General features: G+C 36.0%; 1 protein-coding gene across 1 annotated transcript in view; it reads right to left on the bottom strand.

Moving 5' to 3' along the window:
- The window catches only part of LOC310643453 (E3 ubiquitin-protein ligase UBR3-like), a gene marked incomplete at its 5' end in the record, with an annotated part of 115,922 nt that overhangs the window by 33,252 nt on the left and 67,391 nt on the right, over positions 1-15,279 (bottom strand). The window contains 6 exons of the mRNA XM_083367884.1: positions 2,931-3,067; positions 4,023-4,235; positions 4,453-4,563; positions 7,909-8,042; positions 8,605-8,754; positions 13,726-13,814. Of these exons, the coding sequence (XP_083224010.1) occupies positions 2,931-3,067; positions 4,023-4,235; positions 4,453-4,563; positions 7,909-8,042; positions 8,605-8,754; positions 13,726-13,814 (834 nt within the window). The remainder of the gene's footprint in view (positions 1-2,930; positions 3,068-4,022; positions 4,236-4,452; positions 4,564-7,908; positions 8,043-8,604; positions 8,755-13,725; positions 13,815-15,279) is intronic.

Below are 15,279 nucleotides of genomic sequence, written 5' to 3'. Positions count from 1 at the left end.
TAACTCGGCCTTCCATTCTTCTGAGGTCGGTAAAATGAGGACCCAGATTGTTTGAGAAAATATGTAAATAATGCTTCGGTATTGTAAACTGCCCAGAGAGTGCTGTAAAGTACCATGGAGCGGTATATAAATCTAAATGCTACTGCTATCAGGGTAAAAGCAATTTGGTACCCTACAAAGGTGAACTTTAACTCCTCCAGTTGCTGTACAAATGAGCGGCAGATGGTAATTGAAATCGGCAATATTTGCAGGGCACCAGATTGCCCATCCCTGAGATACAGCATAACTAATCCAAATAATGTAAAGCACTTGGAAGGATTTCATCGAGTATAAACTATTTTGCAAAAATACCAATGGCATATGTCAGAAAAGAACTCTTTTTGTACAAAATGTTTGTTAAAACATATTCACATTACTAAAATAGTAGCATTTCAAATAATAATATTATTTGAGTTTGCAGCTTATGTCACCATTTTTTGAAGGAAGGCTTTAATCCTCCTTACATTGAGAAAAAGCAATTTAACAGTGAAAATGTTTGGGCTTTGAGCTCCATCTGGTTGCTGCTGATAAGGCCAGCCACATGACTAGGGAATTTTCCACTCTTCAGGCAATTTACAGCACTTGCTGAATTTCTAAAAACTTAACAGCAAAGCTGTGACACAGATTTCATATTAGTGAACAGGAAAAAAATGCAAATCACACCTTAGATAACTAGATGAATATTAAAATACTTATTTCCTGAAATCTCTTCAGTTTTCTTTAAAGGAATGGTAGTAACCCACTGTTGTTAAGAAGAAGAAGAAGAAGAAGAAGAAGAAGAAGAAGAAGAAGAAGAAGAAGAAGAAGAAGAAGAAGAAGAAGAAGAAGAAGAAGAAGAAGAAGAAGAAGAAGAAGTTGGAAGGGACCTTGGAGGTCATCTAGTCCAACCCCCTGCTCAGGCAGGAAACCCTATACCATTTCAGGCAAATGGCTGTCCAGTCTCTTCTTAAAAACCTCCAGTGTTGGAGCATTCACCACTTCTGGAGGCAGGTTGTTCCACTGGTTAATTGTTCTAACTGTCAGGAAGTTTCTCCTTAGTTCTAGGTTGCTTCTCTCCTTGACTAGTTTCCATCCGTTGCTTCTTGTCCTGCTTTCAGGTGCTTTGGAGAATAGCTTGACTCCCTCTTCTTTGTGGCAGCCCCTGAGATATTGGAACACTGCTATCATGTCACCCCTCACTCTTCTCTTCGTTAAACTACACATACCCAATTCCAGCAACCGTTCCCTAAAACAAAGACATTATTGATTCCTGAGAAATAACAAAAGGTGGTCCCTGTCCTTGAAAAAGACTGCACAGAAAGAGATGAGTTAGGAGGGGAAAGGAAAACAAAGCTGCCCCAAAGAAAAAATAACAGGGCTGTGCTCTCTCAACTGAGCTAGTAAGATTGGCCCTGCTTCCTGTCACTCCCTCTGCTGTGGTCTGGTGAAATGGCTATTAGATGTTAACTGGGGAAGAACCCAAAGGTTTTTCTTAAATCTCTTGGGATTTTGCCCTCTGTCCTCTTCAGTCATTCTACCTTCCAAATAAAAAGCTTTCTTCCTTAACCAAAGCAACATATTTGCGTGATCATTTCTAGAATTTTTTTCAATACAGTGAAACTACCTGTCAGGTATCGGGTGACATCTATATAATGATTTTGAATGAGTGGGATCAGCCCACCACTTTTAGTAAGAGAAACAAGTAAACAACCTAGCAGTTCGAAAGCACGTAAAAATGCAAGTAGAAAAAATAGGGACCACTACGGTGGGAAGGTAACAGCGTTCCATGCGCCTTTGGTGTCTAGTCATGCCAGCCACATGACCACGGAGACGTCCTCGGACAATTTTATACATACATATATATATACATATACATATACATACATACATACATATATATAATTTATATTTATATTATAGTACTATAATCTCATTCTTGGTTAACATGTTTTGCAGAAATCATTTTTTCTTGTTGCAAACGGTTGGAGTATATGACCTTTAAAAGATGTAAAGTCCAATAACACGAAAAAAGAACTTTCTGAAACCTTTTAAGAAAAATCCCAGTGTACGAATAAGTAACAACCAAAAAACTCATAAACTAAATTTAGTTCTTATTACTTTTACAAAGGTCAAAGTATACAACCATTCATCAGCTTAGAAAAATCACCGTTCTTCATAGCTTTACTGTCTTCTTGAAGGCTCAAGAAAAGGTTACTATCTTCCTGAAATACTCACATGCATTAATAACTGATGTATCATGTGCAAGTATGCCCTGAGATAATTCTACTGATTTTCAGAGTACCTAATGGTGTCAAAATAAAAAATAATAATAATCACAATGTCAAGAAAAGCTACAAAAAGTAACCAAGCATCCATTCTGAACACATGGGGCAGGCTATAAGAATTACTAGAAATCGGAATTTGTAATACTTCTGTAATAACTGCATATTATCAAGCTACAATTGTGATGGCAATACTCTTTTCCCTGCAACTCTATCTACCCAGTGAAGGTTTTTCCAAAGTCAAAGGGCTCTTTAATAGAATCCTCTGGGACATGTTTATTTTATTTAAAAACTTATATAGCCGTTCCGTCATATTTACCAGAATCCTGGGTGACTCACAAAAAAACAATAAAATCATTAAAAATATAAGAAGTGTTTGAGCGATAGTTTGAGGATAAAATCTGTTGAAGTAAATAAATTAGACATGGTCTGATACAAAATTTTTGAATTGTTTTTGGTTTTTATTACCAAGGTTATGTGGGAAATGCTTGGTAAGTTCATCAATCCCCGTTTATTCATTGTTGCACCCACATTTCCTCATACCATAAACTTGTAAGTTGAGGGTTGTTCATTAATGCAACCCGAATGAGTGACAAACAGAAGCAATCTTTAGAACAGTGCTTTACCCACCTGGCTACAGAGTACATGAAAAGAAAATCATTGTCTGGTGATCCAGGAGTCTTGCTGTAGTCAGTATATTTTTTCTGGGTAGTATTTTTGATATCTTTCATCACTGACTCCATTTCTTTACTTAAATTGGTTTCTGACTGTTAAAGAAAAGAGGGCTTGAATATGTTTAGCAAAACCAGCAGCAGTAACAGAAAAAACACAAGACAAAGAGTTCTGCAAATATAAGACGGTGAAACATTAAATAGAATTTTGCAATATTACATTAAACCTTAACAGAGAGATGCTCAACAAACTCTTAGCTATTCAATAAAGTATTCACTGGAGTTCACTGACAGAGATATTTTAAACAAACACTTCCAACATGCTAGCCTTTCATTAAGATTAGACATAATTTATATTTTTGTTGTGTTATTGTTTCTGAAATCAGCACATGTGATTGAATACAAAACATAAAGTTCACTTTAATAAAAAATAGGCTATATTCTTTTAAAAGCTAAGCAGTACAAAGTAAGAAGAAATAGAAAAAACTAAAACGTATTAACTGGAACATATTAATCAGTATTGTAATATCTGCTCAAAAGTATAGAATTGTAATTTATTTCCAGGCAGATTTGGGTAAATTGGAGCCCAAAGTTTATAAACGAAAGTGAATGTCATTATAAAGCTTCAAAATAGAAAACTATATATAAAAGGTTATGATAAAATGAATAATCCATAATGATAAACCTTCTAAACTGGAAGATTTTAAATAGTTTTCAGTCATAAATGCAGTCATTTTTACACCATTACAACACTGCTTGAAATATGATTTAGTTCTATAAAAAGAAGCTGGAAAGCATGGATTTAATAATCAATAAATACTTATGTTAAAATTCAACAGCAAAATGCTGAGATAACCGTAACTTTATTTTAAAGGTGATATAATTGAATCTATCTATTTGAAACATTAATTTTCCTGAAACATTTGCATTTAATGGAGAAATGGTAGAGAATGTTCAACTTTTGAAATTTTACCAAACAGGTGATGAATTATGAGGAGAGAAACAGAAAGAAGATGGAAAGACAAATTAACAAAGGATCTTTCTGCCTTACACTGATGCTTACTGGGAAAGTTCCCAGCTGCTCTTGAAGTTCTTCCACCTCCTTGATGAGCTCCTGCATATTCTTGGTACTGTGACACTGAGAAAGATTTCGCTCTACATTGTTGCCAGGATAACATGGAAGGACACTGTTGGCAAACTGCCTACACAGAGGACAGGTAAATTCTCCCTTGTCCACAGCAAAACCTTGGAGAACCTGATCATTCTAAAAGAAACAACAAAATAAGTGAATTTCAGAAATGGCAAACATTTATAATTGTAACTGTGTTGTTTATGAAATGGATGAAGTACTGCAGCATGTTTATAAATGTGGATTTCATTTCTTATACATTAAAAGTTCACCGAAGTTTCACCAATATCTACTGGAAACTTCTCATAATGAATAAAAAATGTTATAAAAGAAACTTTTCATTTTGTCTTACCCGTAGAGATTCCATGTAGGATTTATGACAATCTATGTGTAATGTATGGCCACATGTTTGCACATATACACCTCCTTCCCAGCCAATCGATACTGATTGCAGACAAGAACTCTAAACAGTAAAGCATTACGTTTAAGATAATACACGTGGATACATCATTACTTTAAAATACAGGACACTAATTCATTAAGGTATTCATATTTTTATTAATGAGCAAGAATGGTATAGACACTGTTAAATCTAAAAAGGACTGCTGTGGTTACTAAATAATTGTACTGTATTATGAGTGAAAAGAATAAAAACAAATACAAATTACAAAAAAAGTATTACAAAAAAGTTTGAAAAAGAAAGGGAGAAAAAAAAAGAAAATAAAGTAACATCCCCCTTTAGCTCAGTAGACAATTTTAAAAGCTTATCAATTTCTAAATACAATATAATTTGTCTTCAGCCCCATAGTTCATCTCTTCAGTAAAAAAAAAATCCCAAAGCTTTGTCAACAAAAGTTCAGCAAACCACATTATTTTACTTTTAACTCTTATATTCCTTCCCTGTTTTAAGAATCTTATTTTAACCCCTTCAAAATGAGTCCCAGAACTAGTTTTTTTTAAACCAGAAATCTTTCACAACTTATAACAGATTTCTTTTGCATATCCAATAATTAAAGTTTCTCTTTTTGTTTGTCACCTAATAAAATCCTTCAAGAAATAACAGAGCTCTCTTTTTTCCAGTAAGAAAAAGTTATCCAAGTCAGTTTCTTGGTTCAATAAGGAGTAAATTATCCGTCAGTTCCATTTGTGTGCCCATATCTTTCTCCATTTTCTTCTCATTGCTTATCATATTTAAAACCTCCTTCAAAATAATTTCAAAATTATCCGTTGCAACTTGTTCTAGTTCGGCAACTTCATTACAACACAACAACAACAACAACAACAACAATAATTCAAAGCTATAATTCCAAATCTGTTAACTTTCCAAAATCCACATTCTAAGCACCCTTTTGCTGCATAATTAAAAAAAATCCATATATTTACAAAACTTTAAAAATCACATTTATGCTACTTTCCTCTAAGGCAGGGGTGTCAAACAGCCCGCCCACGGGTCGGATGAATCATGCCAAAACTGCGCCCATCCCAGCTCCAGCACTGGGGAAAAAGTCGTGATATGTCGTGACTCGTCACGTGACATGGCAAGTTTGACACCCTTCCTCTAAGGAGAAGGGCCTTCAGCTGACAAATACAGTAAAACTTTACCAGTCTGAAAGGTATTAATTTTTCTAGTACAATAAAAAAAAGAAATCCAAAGAGTGATTAACAAACATGACTTGGTTGAGCTTAATGTCCATAAAAGGCTACATTACAAGGGCCAGCTTGATGGAATCCAGATTCCTAGTCATTCAATTCATAAACCGATCACAAAATAATCTGCTCATGAATGGTGGCTTCTGGAATCACTTGAATAATCTCAACAATCTTGCCTTCCTCTAGAGAGATTCGCCAACCTGGGTCCAGCATCCAGCCACAATTCTCATCATAAATGCCCTCACAGAAATCCCAGAACTGTTACAGTTATAAGTGTTGTTATTACTACAGAAATTAGCCTAGAAAACATTATTATTATATACACTGAGTAATAGCGGTTGCATTTGGAATACAATTTTCAACACAGAGTAAAGCTTTAACATTTTAAAAACAAATTTGTAACTAATTAAAATTATCTCTTGAAACCTTCCTTAATAATTTTAATTATATATACTATTATAATTATATATACTGTTAAGGAAATTAGCAACAGGATTTATTTTTACTGTTCAGAGCATTTCAGCAGACAATTCAAAGGATTTCAGAGGTATACATTTTTCTTCTAACCAAAATTTATTTATTTTTCTCGCTATAATTACTTTAGCAACTAATTTTCTAGAAAGCACAATCATTTGAGTCCATAAATATTAATGTATAGATTAGTTTCAAGTTTTTGAAGAAATTACACAAGACTCTATTAAAGAGATAATTAATGTAGCTTCATTTAAGTGCTGACATGTTGACTCTTAGTATAGTTTCTTCATACATAAAATTTCTCCAAGATAATCTGTCCTGCATCTAGCTTTTTAAATCTCTCAATAGTGTATTCACTGCTGTTGTAATTGAGTCCACCCACCCTGCTGCTGGTGATTTTGTTTATTTCCTACCTTTGTTTTTATAAATAATTCAAGGTGGTGAATATATCCCACACACCTTTCTCCACTTATTTTCCCCATATCAAAAACTCAGTGAGATGAGTTGGGTTGAGAGAAAGTGACTGGCCCATGGTCTCCCAGCTGACTTTTTTTTTTTTAATTCCATTTATATCCCGCCCTTCTCCGAAGACTCAGAGCGGCTTACAAGCTTAGCAGTAGCCTTCATTCTATGTATATGCCTGCTTATTAGGGCTTTCACACACATCCCAAGCAGCATTATTACAAAGTCAGCTTAATTGCCCCCAACAATCTGGGTCCTCATTTTACCTACCTCGGAAGGATGGAAGGCTGAGTCAACCTTGAGCCTGGTGGGATGCGAACCTGCATTAATTGCAGGCAGCTGGTGTTACTTAAGGAGGCATTAGCCCACTGCTAATGGCCAAGGCGGGACTTGAACTTTTGGTCTGTTGCTTTAGACTAAATATTACAGAACTTTTGCATAATATCCAAAATATAATACTTTGTCATTTGTGTCTTGAGAATTCTAGATTGCTTTATTTTATGATCCATTTATTTATGTTCCTGGCTATCCGTTGTATTCTGAAGACCATTCTCCAACGCTAATATTCAGAAGTATTTATACTTTATATCCTGCTTCTTTAAATTCCAACTTCTGCATGCATAGCTGCATCACAAGAAAGCCATTATCTACACTGTTCTAACTATTTGATATAGACTCCTGAGCATCTTTTCCAAGACCTTTATGGTTACAAATCTGTTGTATATTTCTTGACAACTGATTCCCTTACTGTTGAAAGCACAGCGCCAAAAGCAAAAATTATCCACCATTCTATGTCAACTTTAATGTTGTTCTAACCAGTTCCATGCCTGTTTGTTGTATTGCTGTCATTTAGTTGTAGTCCTACTTTTTCAATATATTCCTTGACTTTCATTACTAGAGCTTCCTGCTCATTTGCAGTTTTTGGCATTTTCCGCTATTAAAGGAGAGTTCCCGGAATAGTGCAGGTTATTTATGTTTGTTCCTCTAACTTTAAAACCACAGTTACCTTTTTCCAAACTGGCTTGTCTCAACATATATTCAGCATGTGAGCAGAACATAATGAAGCAGAATGGTTCCAGATCAGGAAAGGAATGTGACGAGATTTCCTTCAACAAAATCATCCTTGCAAAACTTTTATAACATAAACTCTAGTTCTAAATAAGTTCAATACAAGAAAACAAATGGAGTAGTCTTCCACCATGCAGCTACAAAATCTACGTACATCTTTAAAGAACTGCTGTAAAGTTGCAAGGCGTGTTTCAAATATTGCCGCACAAGTATCATTAGGATATATTTGTTCCTTTTCAGATGTTGGTAACTTCTTAGGCTCAGTAGTATTACGGCACTGCCCCAAAACTAGACAGGGAGAGAGAGACAGAGAGAGGGAGAGGGAGAGGTAGAGAGAGGGGGGGAGGAGGAGGAAGAGGAGAGGGAGAAAGAGAGAAGATATTTACAGCATATCACAAAACAGAATTAAAGTGCCCATCCATGCAGGGTAAGTGAGTTAAGAGTCACAGAACTGATTAAAATACTTGCACTGAACAATAACTATTTGTTGTATGGATATTATATTATCAAGCCAATACGATCAAGAAAATGTTACATTTTATTTTAACAAGCAGTTAAAATATTATTTGTATTAATGCCTTTCTCTTCATTCACACACACACATACATAAATTGTACTCTTAATTTTTATTTAACCTAATTGTACTCTTATATTTTATTTAACCTAATGTTTCTATTCTCTAATAAGTGAGAACTTGGATAATTTATATCTGCGTATAAAGAGGTATGTGCCTTGCCTCTCATTCTCCTTATTAGTTCCTTTGCAGTACAGTAGCAAATATTCTTAGACAAATATATTCTTCATCTCACTAATCTGTTGGTGCCACTAGAGTTTGATTTTGAAGCCATACCTGAAGAAGCTTGTAAGAAAACAACTAATCCTGTTGGTCGCTCTTCAGTAGAAGGGCCACTTTGGCCACAAATAACACAATCATAGATGGCTTCAGAAACATGTTCTTCTGCTGTTGCAATCTCCATAGCAATATCAGCATCTGGTGATTCTAAAGAATGGAGAAATAAGACTGAATAGGGAAAATTAATTGCAATTTGAACTATTATAATGTGAAGTTTATTGCTTTCCCCTGGAGGATGTTTTTTTACGGTCAGACCTTACCGATGCAATACATCATCTCCATGCTTTTAAAAGTGTTGGTTGTAACAGGCTATAAGAACAGCCTGGGAGCCTGGTATGTATTTTAGTTCTGCAATGTTGGAAAATTTATTTATTAGATTTTGCAACATAATGGACTTATTAGGTTCATATGTAACTGTAGTACACAGCATGAGTGGTCAACCAAATATAGCTGAGTTGGTCAACCAGGACACTGTGAAGATATCAGCACGCAAATCGCCAAGATGACAACTGAATGCTAATGTCAAAGCTGAAAAATAAGATTCAAATGTGGCATAGACTTCATTTCATCTTGTTTGCTTATTTATTGGGTAACAGTCATGCTGTTTGATACAGCCTGGATAGTATGACCTTGGAGAAGATCTTCAAAAGTTCAATTAATATCTCTGACTCATTGTTAGTGGCTTCAGGGATCTGCTGCCCTTAGGATTTGTTCTCACAGAGTGACTAACAAATGGAATGACTAACTACAGTAGGCCTGCTTAATAAAAGCCTGGCAATGTTTGCAGGAGCCCACTATGTGACCCTTCCCAAAGACAAAATAACAAAGCCATCTGAGCCATAGAGCTGAAGTATTGGCACTAGTGGAACAGAACTTTCCAAGATAGACAGATGGCTGAGGCCAGCAGAGTAAAAGAGAACTATTGTAAACTATATCCGACAAGAGCCATCAGTGCATCGGAATAGATAAAGAATGAAATGAAATAAGATGACTACTGAAACCATGAACTCATGGTCTCCTGCTTTCTAGCATGGTGTCTTAACCACTGGGCCAAAGTGGCTCTCATTTTACAATATACATTTTTTAAAAAATAAGCCATAATACTCCTGTATTTAAATTAACGCTTTGAATGCCCAATATCTTTCAGGTTTAGCTCAGCTAAACTTAAGATCATGTGTACATTTACTTAATTAGCTGAAGAACTCCAAAACAAAATTCACAGCATTAATCTTAATTGTTTTTATGAACTGATTTATTTTGAGAAGTTCCCATTTTCAGTAATCCAGAGTTACTCTTATTTGGCATTTTAGCACCAGACCAGACAATATATCGCCAATGTCTACCTTGTATTCAAATAAATAGAAAATAAATATACAGAATAGTTACTAGTTATTGCAGTTTGGGAGATCAAGAGAACTTTCAGCAAACGTGTGTGTGTGTGTGTGTGTTTGTGTTTGTGTTTGTGTGTGTGTTTAGAAACAACAACAGGCAGTCCTGGATTATTGGAACAAACACAGACCTTTCTGATCCTCCAGAACAGGGGTGTCAAACTGCCAGCCTGCGGGCCGGATGCGTCATGCCGAAACTGTGCCGGCAATGGAAAAAAAGTCACGATACGTTACAACACGTCACATGATGTTGTGAGTTTGATACCTCTGCTCCAGAATTTGATAGTTAAATGTTTTCTGTTTTCATATCTTTTAAATGTAAACACCCAAAAACAGTTAATATTCCAAAAAGTTAAAGAGTTTACAATGTGTAACTGGAAGCAGCGCTGCCCTTATGAAACTGCAGCATCAAGATAATTCCCAGAATCAGCAGGATAATGATTGGTTGGTCTAACATAGCATGTGTGTTCTCAGAAGACCAGTGCAAGCTATTTATGTTCTAAAACGGTGCCGTGCGGTTTCTCTCTTTCTCACCTTCAACTTTTCAAAAAGCGTTACGTCAGAAACTGAGCGTGCTAAATGATGCAATATTAATAAGAGATTGGGGGGGAAAACAACTCTACCTACACTACAGTTTAAATGGATACTCTTTGTGAATTCTCAGATAACTAAAATTCACACATTAATTTTACAGTTTTCTGAATATATCACATACGATCATATTAGTCAGATTTGAAGGTCATACAGTTTTATGCAAAATGATGCAATTTTTCCCTTAGAACAGCTGTTCTAAAGACATCATTTATGGCAGCAATGAAAAACTGGCCAGCCATGAATTATTATTACCAGTACATGTTGTTTTGCCTTATAACAACTTGAAATTCATCAATTTCCTGTCTAAAGACCTAAACCAGGGGTAGCTCATGCTGGCTCAGGAATTCTGGGAGTTGAAGTCCACGAGTCATAAAAGAGCCAAGGTTGCCTACCCCTGACCTAAACCAAACATGATTAAGGAAAGAACATAGGAAATTGCTGTATGTTGAATAAGGCTCCTGATCCAGTTTTATTGGCTTTGACCATAAGTAGTTTTTGAAGTTACAGGCAAAAATTTTTCCTGCTCTACCAAGGGAATTACCCACAGACCTTCTGCAGAGATAATACTATATATAATCAGTTCAAGATGATTTGCAGTTAGCAGAGCATTTACAAAAAACAAAAAACAATTATCAAGAAATCTAGAAAAAGACATGTCCACCTTCTTTCAATGCCAATTTCATTCTCCTAACCACTTCTATTTGGCATTAGCTAAAAAAAAACCTTTAAAATAAGTTTATTAAATAAACTGATTTGAAAAGTAAATTAAATTAGCTAAAATATAAGTATTTACTTAGTTTTAAATGATCTATTTAAAATAAAGGGAAATATAATTCAAGGAAAACCTTTAATTTCAAATAATTTGAAATAAGACAACAGTACAGGTAGTCTTGACTTACAACCACAATTAAGCCAAAAAATTCTCTTGCTAAGACAATCGTTAAGTGAATTTTGCCCCATTTTATGACCTTTCTTAAGACTGTTGTTAAGCGAATCACCGCAGTTGTTAAGTTAGTAACACAACTGTTACTGGCTTCCCCTTTGACTTTGCTTATCAGAAAGTAGCAAAAGGTGATCACATGACCCCAAGACACTACAACAGTTGTAAATATGAGTCAGTTGCCAAGCATTTGAATTTTGAATATGTGACCAAGGAGATGCTGCAACACTAAGTGTGACAAATATCATGTCACTTTTTTCAGTGCCGTTGTAATTTCGAATGGTCACTAAATGAATTGTTGTAAGTCGAGGATTACCTGTCTACCCTTTAAGACAATCCTCGGAGTGACTGGAAAATATTGATTCAGATACTTTAGATTATCCTGAGGGCTACACATTGTAATTTGTTCAAACCCAGGATTGAATCAGACAATTGGGAGATATTTAAATAGAAGAAACCTTATGCTTCAGAAGTCTGGAGGATAGTTACACTGAGTGTCCAAAACAGGTGATACATTTCTCCCCAGACTCTCCTATAGCCTGGAGTAAGAAAGAAGGGGTTCATTTTTATAACTGAGAGCTTCAGTTTCTAATATACATAATTTATTGAAAAATCCCTTTTCCAAAAAGACTACACAGCTGCCTTTGAAAACCACTGGCCCAGAATGCATGTGACCAGGTACATGGGTTACCTGTATGTTTTTAGCTTAAATTCAAGGTGTTGGTAGAGAGTCAAGCCTAGCCAATTTCATAAGTTTACTGTGATGGAGAAAAACAGGATGGTGCACATAATATCATCATGGGTTTTGAATTAAAGATATAAATTTATATTTTGAATTAATTAATTAATTTTGAATTAAAGATATAAAGATATAAATTACACTTAGGTAATCCTTGATTAACAGCCACTGATTCACCACCATTCGAAGTTTTGACCGTGCTGAATGAGTAATGATTATGATAGGTCCTCAAAAGTTCCCATGGCTCCGGCACCCCGTGGTTATGTGGTTGAGATCTGTGCACTTAGCAACTGGCTTGCCATTACAAAAGTTGCAGCGTCCCGCAGTCATGTGATTGTGATTTGCAGCCTTCCCTGCCAACTGCTCCCAATCAAAGTCACTAGGGAAGCTAGCAAGGAAGGTTGCAAGTTGCTTGGGTAAATCTTCCCCACCCATACACTAGTCCTGAGCCTTGCTGCATTTGTCCACACCCTCTCAGCCACTTGTACACTCTTGCACACCCTCCCCCACCCAGCAGCAGCCACCCCAACCCTGCTTTGCCCTGCATACCCCTTCCCCCGCTCTGCCACCCAGCGGTAGCCACTTACCTGGGTGCTGGCCTGCTTGCAAGCTGTCTGGGGACTTGCAGCTTCCCGTTGGCTTCCCTACTGACTTTGGATCTTGGAAGCTGGCAGGAAGTTGCAAGGAGGTGCTCACCTAATGACCCTCAGTGCTCACTTAATGACAGCCACGACGGGGAACTGCAGGGATTGTTTATCGCTAAGTCATGTGGTCATGGGACATAATGCTTTATGACTACACTGCTTAGTGGCAGAAATTCTGATCCTAATTGCTGTTGTAACTCAAGGACTACCTGTACATAAATAAATAACATTTTAAAGCCAACAACCTCAGTTACTGTGCCCGGGCATGCATAGGAGCAATGAAAGACTCGGGAAAATACAAGTTTTAGTTTTGGCAACATTATGGAGATGTCACCTCAGGGATGACTCATCATCACACATCCTGCCACCTATCTTAATTCAAAAGTATATTTACCTGAGTCCATGTCAATACCGTGTAAATCTCAAGAAAAGTGTGGGACCTTTAAGGAATAGCTGAGCAGTAATGAATGTGCCCATGCTAAAACTGAAGTATCCTTGTCTGCTTCAGATGCAACTACTACAACAAATATAAAGACCTATTCCTTTTTTCAATGTATGTTTAACATGGAAACAAAACTGCTTATATATTTAGAGCAGAGATTCATCATCACTGTTTGTCTGGAACTTCATTTTGAATGTAAACAATTATTTCCATAGTTACTCTTTCCTATTTGTTCTAAAATGGAATCTAAAGAGGAGATACTACTTTGTTCCTTTCAGTCCAAAAGAGTTTCTAGTCTTCCTCATTTGACTTTTAACTTCATTTCCCAATGTCAAGAACAATGACTGATGCAAACAGACTGCACATCTTACCAACATCCATAGCAGTTTCCATAAAACTTTTCTGCCTTGATGCAAATTCAGCCAAAAGCTTCTGCTGTCGTTCCCTGGCCTTTTGTCGTCTAATGAAATAAAAAAGGGGGGATAATTATAAAGTGATTGTTGACATTTATTTATAAGGTCTATTTATAGATTGATATGGGAAGAAATTTGCATTATTTTTTTCCTGTTCAAATCTGAAAGGTTATTTTTGCCCCAAAGTCACTTTCAAGTGTTTCAACTTTTCTTTTATTGCTTTCTCTTCTAGCCTGCTAGGTCAGAAGCAGAAAATGGGAGCTTCTTTATCATTACAAGAAAGGTTCATGGTTTCAGTTAAGAAATAACTCGTTACCTGTGCATTACTTCTGAGAAATCCTGAAAGATGACAAATGTTCTTAGCTCCAAATAATAGACTAGCTCAAGGACTAACAGATCAAAAGACATCAATGCATGCTATTTTGATTAGCAAGCTATTTGCATACGTGCCGAAAGACATACAATTAGACGAATACATAAGTGGATTGAAAACTGCATTCAAGGACACTAATCAATGGTATCCTATCAAACTGGAATCAGCCATCAAGTAAAATGCCACAGGAGCTGGTCATGAGACCTATATTCCTCAACATTTATACCACTGGATGAAAAAGTAAATGACATTGATTATAAAAATTGCAGACAACACAAAATAGCTAATACCCTAGAATCCTAGTATATTGTTTTGAAAGGGTCTGCAACACCAGCCAGATCATAAAACAAGGAAGTGGTTCAAGATAGGAAAATGTGGAGAAAGCTGGTCCACAGAATCGATGAGAATCAGACACAATTAAAGGGATATCATCATCACCATAATCTGTTATCAGATTCAACATCTTCACCAGCGCAAGAATCCTTAAATTATTCTGAAAAGGAGGCCATCCAGCCTCCATTGGAAAAGTTCCCACGAGTAGTGTGTCTGTGTTTTCCACTCTACTATTCAAGGTATTCTATTAACAAGTATTACCATCAATAATTTTTCCTACTGCTCAGCCTGTATCTTTCTTTTCTTTTCAATTCAATCTGTTGATCTTCCTCCTGCTCTCAATTCCAACAAGAATAAATACAATCCCTCTTGCTTATGTCACTTATAGAGCACTATCGTATTTCTATTTAGTCTTCTCTTTTGTAAGTTAAACATACCTCTCTCTTTTAACACCTTGAACCAAACTGCAGCCTTTCCATATTTATTTAATGTGCAGAGTCCAGAACCAGGTAAAATATTCTAATTGTAATCTAACCAGTAAAAAATACAACTGGAAATAATACCTCCTCCTGTGAAATGGATGTGATGTTTTTGTTAATACAGGCCAGAATTGCATTGTACTTTTTTTGCTCATATTACTCCTAGAATTTTATCACACACCATTGTGAAGCCAGGTTTCCTCATCCTGTAGCCAGGTGCAGAATGTTATACTTGTCACAGGTAAACATTATCTCACTGACTATTTTAAATGCTGGTTTTGTTCTTTAGGATTCTAGCCAATACACCTAATACCACTTGCAAATTTC

This window comes from Vipera ursinii (assembly GCF_947247035.1).
Source record: "Vipera ursinii genome assembly, chromosome: 1".
Lineage (NCBI taxonomy): Eukaryota > Metazoa > Chordata > Lepidosauria > Squamata > Viperidae > Vipera > Vipera ursinii.
Note: the sequence above shows the minus strand (reverse complement) of the source record. Positions and strands in the feature narration are given on the sequence as shown.